Source organism: Mandrillus leucophaeus, unplaced genomic scaffold, assembly GCF_000951045.1.
Source record: "Mandrillus leucophaeus isolate KB7577 unplaced genomic scaffold, Mleu.le_1.0 Scaffold305, whole genome shotgun sequence".
In the NCBI taxonomy this organism is placed as follows: Eukaryota; Metazoa; Chordata; class Mammalia; order Primates; family Cercopithecidae; genus Mandrillus; species Mandrillus leucophaeus.
Genome location: NW_012103199.1, coordinates 316,475 through 325,701, shown reverse-complemented (window position 1 = coordinate 325,701; position 9,227 = coordinate 316,475). Strand labels below are relative to the sequence as shown.

The 9,227-nt window shown below is 51.7% G+C and overlaps 1 protein-coding gene across 1 annotated transcript in view; it reads right to left on the bottom strand.

Moving 5' to 3' along the window:
- TTC34 (tetratricopeptide repeat domain 34) overlaps positions 1-9,227 on the bottom strand; it is a 29,031-nt gene that overhangs the window by 15,951 nt on the left and 3,853 nt on the right. Inside the window, exons 3-4 of the mRNA XM_011987214.1 lie at positions 8,226-8,430; positions 6,852-7,018 (exon numbers count right to left, since the gene is read on the bottom strand). Of these exons, the coding sequence (XP_011842604.1) occupies positions 6,852-7,018; positions 8,226-8,430 (372 nt within the window). The remainder of the gene's footprint in view (positions 1-6,851; positions 7,019-8,225; positions 8,431-9,227) is intronic.

Sequence of the window (9,227 nt, the reverse complement as noted above, 5' to 3'; positions counted from 1 at the left end):
ACAGCCAGGTGAGCAGCTAAAAGCCTGGAATGGAACCCCCACGTGCAGGTGAGCATCTGACAGCCTGGAACAGCACCCTAAAACTTTGGGTGAGGATCTGATAGCCTGGAAGAGCAGTGCCTACCCACAGTTAGCATCTGACAGCACACAGCAGCACCCCCAATCCCAAGGTGACCATCTGGCAGTGTGAAACAGCACCCCAGACCCCCAGATGAGCATCTGAAAGCCTAAAACAAGCCCCTGCCTGAGATGAGCATCTGACAGCCTTGAACTCCAGGCCCACCGCCAGATGAGCATATGACAGCCTGGAACAGCACCACACAACCCCAGGTAAGATTCCAGCATCATGGAGCAAGACTACTGTCCCCAGGTGAGCATCTGACAGCCTGGGAAAGCACCTTGCTTCCAGGTGAACATCCGATAGCCTGGAACAGAACCACAGTTCTCTAAGTAAGCATCTGACAGCACAGAACAGCACCCTCATCCCCAGGGGAGCATCTGACAACCTAGAACAGCACCCTCACCCCAAAGTGGGCATCTGGCAGCGTAAAACAGCACCTCTACTGGCAGATGAGCATCTGACAGCCTGGAGCAGCACCCCACACACCCAGGGGAGCATCTGACAGCTGGGAGCAGCACCTCACACCCCCAGGGGAGCATCTGACAGCTGGGAGCAGCACCCCACACCCCCAGGGGAGCATCTGACAGCTTGGAGCAGCACCCCACACCCCCAGGGGAGCATCTGACAGCCGGGAGCAGCACCCCACACCCCCAGGGGAGCATCCGACAGCTTGGAGCAGCACCCCACACCCCCAGGGGAGCATCTGACAGCCGGGAGCAGCACCCCACACCCCCAGGGGAGCATCCGACAGCGTGGACAAGTCCTGCCTCCAGGTTAGTGTCTGAATTCCTGGAATGTGTGCTGTCCTTTTCCACCAGGTGAGTATCTGACAGCCTGGAGCAGCACCCCACACCCCCGGGGAGCATCTGACAGCCTGGAAGAAGCACCCCGCATGTTCCCCGGGGTGAAACCAAGGCTCAGAGACAGGACAGGGTTGTTGGCCAAGAGGAGGTGCCTGCTGCTGAGCCCCAGCGCTGACTCAGAGCTCACAGCCTCAAGCCTGTGCCATGTCCTCCTCTCAGGGTGAAGAGGCAGAGGGCATGGGGGAGGCGCAGCATCGGCGCACCTCCTGGATGCGCAAGTTCACAGGCATGATGGGGCGAGGGGCTCCTGCTCCTACCATCACTCCCACACGCTAGCCCTCCGACGTCCTGGCTGACTTTCCCTGCCTCTGGCCCTGTGGCCCTGGACAGAGCGGGAGGAAGGGACAGGATCCCATGGTACCCCTTGGAGGAGGTTCCAGCACCTACCTGTAGGTAGGTTTCCAAGGATCCCTTGTGGCCACATCCAGCTGTTAAATGGGCGTGTCCCTGCCAGCCACAGATGTCTGTCCAGTGCAGGAAAGGGCAGGCAGAGAGCTGGCTCCCAGCCCCGAATGCATGTCTCCCTCCCTGGGGCCCAGCCTGGCATGGAAGTCAGGCCTGCCAGTGGGCTTGGGGGAAACTTGGTGCCCTGGGCTGGCAGCCTGCCCTGCAGCAGCAAGCATGGCCTCTGGAGCTGTCGTCCTCCTGGCCTCTAGAGTTGCTTTTCCTTGCTTCCTGGAACTCCAGCCCTTAAGAAAATCAGAAACCCTGGGAGGCACATTGCCTCTGTGCTGTGCTTTCACCCAGCGAAGCATCAGGGCAGACAGCCAATTTCAACACTGCTCTTGGCTGGAAAGTGCCCTCGTCTCTGGCAGCCTCCAGCGAGAAAGTACAGGGCCCTGGAGCTGTGGCTGCCTCAGGGCAGGTCTCCCTTGTGACAGCCTCTTGTCATGGGCCTGGGAGTGGAACCCTCCCGCCCCTGCCCTGCATCCTGTTGAGTCGACAGCTCAGGCTGGTACCCAAGACCGTGGCCAGCAGATCACAGGGGATGTCCCTTTTGTCCTGGCTGTTTATAGGCTGGAGGAACCACTGTTCAGCCGCATCTCTCCCGCCCCACCTGCATTCACTCAAGGTTGATGGGAGCACTGTGGGGGGAGACAGGCGGGGGAGACAGGCAGGGCAGGGGCCAGGCAGCACCTGGCACATCCCCCGGGGTGCCTCCTCTGATCCCCAGGAGGGGCAGCACCCACCATCCTCTTTTTCCAATTTGTTTTTATTGTGGTTAAATATACATAACATAACATTTACTATCTTAATTATCTTTATGTGTACAGTGTGGTGGCATTAAATACATTCCTCATGTTGTGTGGCCGTCACCAGTATCCCTTTCCAGAATTAGCTCATCTTCCCAAACTGAAACTCTGTCCCCGTTAAATCCGCTCCATTCCCCTCCCCCAATCCCAGGCACCCACCATTGTGGTTTCTGTCTCTGTGATTCAGTGACTCTAGGAACCTCATATAAGGAAATCACACAGGGTTTGTCCCTTTGTGGTGGCTGCTTATTTCACTGAGGACAATGTCCTTGAGGTTCATCCATGTTGTAGTGTGTACCGGGATTCCCTTCCTTTTTAAGGCTGAATAATTCCCCATTGTATGGATAGAACATGTTTGGCTTATCCACCCATCCATCGGTGGACACTTGGTGCCTTCCACATCCAAGCTCTTGTGAACAATGATGCCATCTATGAACATGGTGTACAAATGTCTCTAAAAGACCCTGCCTCCATTTCTTTTGGATGTAGACCCAGATGTGGAATTGCTTGATCATATGGTAGGTCTATTTTTTTTTTTTTTTTTGGAGCTGGAGTCTTGCTTTGTCACCCAGGCTGGAATGCAGTGGTGTGATCTTGGCTCACCGCAACTTCTGCCTCCTGGGTTCAAGCCATTCTCCTGCCTCAGCCTCCTGAGTAGCTGGGACTACAGGCGCGTGCCACCACACCCGTTTCTAATTTTTGTATTTTTATTAGAGAAGGGGTTTCACTGTGTTAGCCAGGACGGTCTTGATCTCCTGACCTTGTGATCTGCCTGCCTTGGCCTCCCAAAGTGCTGGGATGACAGGTGTGAGCCACCACACCCAGCTGGTAGTTCTATTTTTAGCTTTTTGGGAAATGGCAATCCTGTTTTCCATAGCTGCTGCACCATTTTACCTTCCCACCAACAGTGCAGAAAGTTCCAGTTTCTTCACATCCTCACCAGTGCTTGTTATTTTCTTTTTAAAAACTTCGTAGTAGCCATCCTGATAGGCGTGAGGCATATCTCGTTGTTTTGATTTGTGCTTCCCTGATGATTGGTGATGTCCAGCATCTTTTCATGTGCTTATTGTCCATTTGTATATCTTTTTCTGGGAAATGTCTGTTTAAGTCCTTTGCTCATTTCTGAATTGGGTTTTTGGCTTTATTGTTGTTGAGTTTTAGGACTTCTCTGTGTATTCTGGATATTCCTTATCAGATATGTGACTTGCAAATATTGTGGTTTTCTTCCATCCTGTCAGTGGCCTTTTTACTCTGTTATAATAGTGTCCTTTGGTGCACAAAAAAATTAATTTTCATGAAATCCAACTTTATTTTTTCTTTTGCTGCCTGTGCCTTTGGTGTTGTAGCCCAGAAGTCATTGCCAAATCCAATGTTGTGAAGCCTCTGCCTGTGCTTACTTCTAATAATTTTATAGTTTTAGGTCTTTGATCCATTTTGAATTAATTTTTGTATGTGGTGGTAGGAAAGAGTCCAACTTCATTCTTTTGCATAGTTTTCCCTGCAACATTTGTTGAAAAGACTGTCCCTTCCCCACTGAATGGTCTTGGTCAAATCATTTGACCGTATATGGGAGGGTTCATTTCTCGACTCTCTATTCTGTTCCATTGGTCTCTGTGTCTGTTTTTGTGCCAGTACCACACTGTTTTGATCACTGTAGCTTTGTAGTAAGTTTTGAAATCAGAAAGTGTGAGTCCTCCAGCTTGTTGGTTCTTTTTCAGGATTGTTTCGGCTGTTTGGAGTCCCCTGAGATTCCATAGGAATTTTAGAATTTATCTTTTCTACTTCTGTAAAAAGCATTATTGAGATTTTGACAGATATTGCATTGAATCTGTAGATCACTTTGGGTAATACTGACGTCTTACCAACATGAAGTCTTCTAATACATGAACGTGGAATGTGTTTCCTTTGTTTATGTCTTCTTTAATTTCTTTCAGCAATGTTTTGTAGTTTTCATTGCACAAATCTTTCACCTCATTGGTTAATTCCTAAGTATTTTATTCTTTTTAATGCTATTGTAGATGGAATTATAGCTGACTCTTGAACATGGGTTAAAACTATGTGGGTCCACTTATATGTGAATTTTTTTCAATAAATACAGTCAGCCTTTCATATTGGTGGGTTCCGAATCCACAGTCAAATGCAGATCAATTCTTGCGATGTGAAACCCGCATATACGGAGGGCCAACTTTTCATATCTAGGGGTTGGAGTTTCCACAGGGCTGACTGTAGGACTTCAGTATGTGGGGATTTCGGTATCTGAGGGTTGTCCTGGAACCAATCCCACGTGGATACCAAGTGGTGACTGTATTTTCTTAATTCCCTTTTTAGATTATTCATTATTAATGTATAAAAAAGGAACTGATTTTTGTGTTGCCTTCATATCCTGCTACTTTGCTGAATTCATTTATTGGTTCTCACAGGTTTTTTTTTTTGTGTGTGTGTGTTTGTGTGTGTGGAATCTTTAGGGATTTCTACATATAAGATCTGAGAACAGAGATAATTTTATTTCTTTCTTTCAAATTTGGATGCTTGGTAATTTTTTCTTGCCTAATTATTCTGGCTATAACTTCCAGTGCAACGTTGAGTAGAAGTGCAAAAGTGATCATCTTTGCCTTGTTCCTGATCTTAGAGGAAAAGCTTTTCTTTTTCATCATTGAATATGATATTTGCTGTGGGTTTTTCTTATATGGATTTTATATTGAGATATATGGATTTATATCTCTTTCTAGTTTGTTGAGTGTTCTTATCATAAAAGGGTGTTGAATTTTGTCAAATGCTTTTCTGCATCAGTTGAGATGATCATTTTTCCCCCTTCATTCTGTTAATGTGGTATATTACATTAATTGACATTTGTATGTTGAACCATTCTTGCATTCTAGCAACAAATCCCACTTGGTCATGTGTGTCATCCTTTTAACAAATTGCTGAATTTGTTTGTTAGTATTTTGTTGAGGATTTTTGCCTCAATATTCTTACAGGATAATGGTCTGTAGTTTTCCCGTAGTGTCTTTGGCTGTGGTATCAGGGTAATGCCGGCCTCATAGACTGAGTGAGGAAGTGTTCCTTCCTCTTTGATTTTTTGGAAAACTTTGAGGATTGGTGTCAGTTCTTTAAATGTTTGGTAGAATTCACCAGTGAAGCCATCAGGTCCTGGCCTTTTCTTTGTTGGGAGATTTTTGAATACTGACTCAATCTTTTCACTAGTTATAGGTCTATTCAGATCTTCTGTTTCTTCATGATTTAGTCTTGGTGGGTTTTGTGTTTCTAGGGATTTATCCATTTCATCTAGATTAGCTGATTTATTGGCTTACAATTGTTCCTATTACTATCTTATAATTCTTTTTATTTCTGTAGAATTGGTAATAATAACCTCATTTTCATTTCTGATTGTCATAATTTGAGTTTTCTCTTTCTTAGTCCACCTGGCAAAAAGTTGGTCAAATTTTATCTTTTCAAGGAACAAACTTTTGTTTTCATTGATTTTCTCTATTCTCGATCCTCTGTTTTGTTGATCTCTGCTGTAATCTCTCTCTCTTTCTTTTTCTTTCTCGTCATGTGTTCTTTTTCTAGTTTCTTAAGTTGTAAAGTTAGATTGTCGATTTGAGATCTTTCTTGTTTTTTAATGGAAGCATTTACAGCTATACATTTCCCCCTCAGCACTGCTTTCCCTGTGTCTCATAATTTGGGGTGTGTTGTTTTCATTTTCACTTGTCTCTAAGCATTGTCTAACTTCTCATGTGATTTCTTCTGTGATCCATTGGTTGTTTAGCCCCCTCCTCCTTTTACAGAGGAGGAAACTGAGGCCTGGGGAGGTGAAATGATTTGGCTGAGGTTGCTTAGCTGGACCCAACTCTTTCAGGCTCCAGGGACAGAGCTTAGGGCAGCAGGCCTGGGCTGAGCACACAGGTCCAGTGTGAGTCCCTCAGAGTCAGACCACACAGAATGCAGTGCAGTTGCAAGCAAAGAATGCTCATAATCAAACAGAACAGAAACCATCTTCCAGCACACAGGCCTCCCCCAGCTGAATGGGATCTGTCTTCTTGCCATTGCCCCTCTCTCAACTTTTATTTTACATTGGAGCAGTTTCTGCAGAAGAAAGTCTTAAATGCATAGATACCGAACTTAAAGAGCAAGTAAATGAAGCTCAGATCAGGGTCCAGGGGCTGAATCCCCACACCTGTCTGTGGCAGACATGGCTGACCGAGGCCAGCACTTACTCCCTCTGCATATGTCCTCCAAAACCCTCTGAACACGGGGGGCCAGGCAGCCCCACCAATGCAGCCGAGGGAACACCTCCTGGCCAACAGCCCCAGAGGGACCCCTGCATGCACTGAGCATTATTTAAGCTGGGGAGGACCCGTAGTACCTCTGAAGGCTCACACGTCTATCCATGCAGACTGAGGCTGGGAGGACGAAAGGGCAGGACTCCCAGAAACTGGGTTTGTGGGGACCAGGCTCCCATGAGCCGCAGTACAGGTGGGGATGGGAACATAGGTTTTGATGGGCATCTTGCTGCTCAGGACGGCCTCCTGGCTCCCTCTCTCCTTGGGGTAGAGGCAACTCCCTGGGTCCCCCACCCGTTTGCCCAGGCCCAGGTGGGGAGTGGGGTGGCACCTGCAGCTGGTCTAGGGCCAGGTGCACCAATGCCCGTCCACACAGTGCCTGCACGTTCTCCGGCTCAGCCCGCAGCACTGCGTTGAAGTCGAACATGGCCGTCTTCTTCTGGCCCAGGAACCCATAGCAGCGGGCTCGGGCAAGGAGGGATTCACTTGCCTGGCTTCCTGCAGGAAGATGGCATGGGGTTGGGATGAGCCTGTGCTGGGTCCCTCCCCCAGTGTCCCTCCTGCCCAGGTCGGGGAGGGCAGAGGGTGCATGAGCTTCAGGGCTCACCACTGGGCACTGAGACACACAGAGACAGTCACGGCGGACCTGGGGGCCTTGGCTTCGGGGCAAGAGGAGCCCCGCCAGGATTGGAGACAGCTGGGGGTCTGCCAAGGGAAGGGGCACTGCAGCTGCCTCTGAGGCCAGGCAAGGGCAGGGGGTCAGGGTCCTGGGGCGGGACCTGGAGTGGCAGCAGCAGGAAGGTGTGAGGCTTGGATATGGGGCAGTCTAGGAGGAGCCCCCTGGATTCTGGGCATAAGAGACCCCTCCCCAAAGAGGTTATCATTATCGTGTCCCTTCTAGGTGTCTGTCTGGTGACGGACATGGGACAACGTGCCGGGCCGCTCTGGGCTGCTCTGGGCTGTGCGCGTTCCCACCAACGCATGCAGGGCATGCTCTCTGTGCCAGGTTCTGTCCCAGAATGAGCTCTCCGAATCCCCCTTCCAGCCCACATGGGCTGCTCTGCCATCCTCCTTTGAGAGAGGAGGGTGAGGGGTGCTCACTAAGTTCATGGCCAGGTTCCACGCGGCAGCCTGATCTAGGTCCAGGCTCTCACACTCCCTGTACCCCAGGAGATCCCTGTGAGTCCTGGGAAACATCTGCTTCCCTCCACACACTTGGTCCCACCAGAAAACAGCACTGACTCCAAGAAGCAGGCAGCATCCCCGCGCTGGGTGTCCCCGGGTGGGGAGGCCAGGCGTGTCCCCGGGTGGGGAGGCCAGGCGTGCACGGGAGGAGCTTCAGTCATTGTTTCTCGGAAGGGCTGAGGGGAGCAGGGACCTTGCCTCCTTGTCATTAACTGGGAAAGGGGCCCTTTTCCCTCAAGGCTGAGGCTTCTGGGACAGCAGCTCAGGCACTAGGCAGGGCACAGCTCAGATCCCAGCTCAGGCCCCAGGTCTCAGAGGCCGGTCTCAGGCCTTGGTGCACCCACCTTGATGGCGAGATGCCCTCAGCGAGTGGCCCCTGCCCTGTCCACCCCGTGGGTGTTCCTGAGGCCCCTGCACCTGGGGAGCATGTGTGTTCCCACTGTCCAACACGGCAAAGGCTCCCCATGTCCCCTGTGCCCGGCACAAGACTGGGCCCTGGGAGCAGGTGGGCAGCCCCTACCTGCAGCAAAGATGGCCAGAGAGAGGTAGGCGATGGCCTCCTTGGTGTGGGCCCTGCCGTCGGCCCCGCCTGGCCGTGCCCGCAGGATGGCCAGGGCCCTGGCATGGCAGTGGCCTTGAAGCAGCTGCCGGTCTTCATGGCAGAAGATGTCCAGGGTGGGCTGGAGGCAGGCGGTGTCACCGGACTGGACCAGCTTCTTCACCAACTGCAGGGGTGCCACAGTCACTGCCCACACCCTTGGGACCGATGCCCTGGGGCCCACCCTGTACCGACACCCCTGGCCATCCCCCACCCCATCCTCACTGCCCCAGGGACCATCTGGTGCCAACACCCCCAGCCCCACCCTTGCTGCCCCAGAGCTCACCCAGTGCCAATGCCCCTGGCAATTCCTCACCCCACCCTCTCTGCCCCAGGGCACACCCAGTGCCGCCACCCTGATCATCCCGTACTCCTGCTCGCTGCCTCCCCTAGCCCCTGGCTGTGTGTCCATAAGCCTGGGGGCTTCTCCCTATCTGAGCACTAGGAGGTTGGCTGTGTGTTGCAGCGTGGCCTTTTGAGCCTTTGGGGGCATTTTGTCTCCCCACAGGTGGGGGTCCCATAGCAGGCAGGGACTGTGTCCCCAGCTTGGTGCAGAGGAGCAGCCAGGGAGGGGAGCTGTGAGCCTGTTCTGGGCTGCAGTCAGAGCCGCGGCATGGCACTGTTGGGCTGGGGCTCTCAGGGTCCTGAGCCTAGGACTTCTCTGTCCCATGGAGGTGGAGACCCCGCCCCAGTGGGCCCACTGGAGCAAGGAATGGGTGTGCTCCCATGAGAAGCAGAGGAAGGGGCTTTTAGGTCAGGAAGGGTCAACAGGCGCCAGGGAGTCCTTCAGACGATGCAGAGCAAAAGCCCAGCACGGCCAAGTAGGACCAGGTCTCTGAGCGAGGGGAGACCTCCACCCCACAACTTCCCCTCTCCGCGGCTCCATCCGAAGGAGGCCCAATGCTGCCCCCTGCTGGCCGCTGG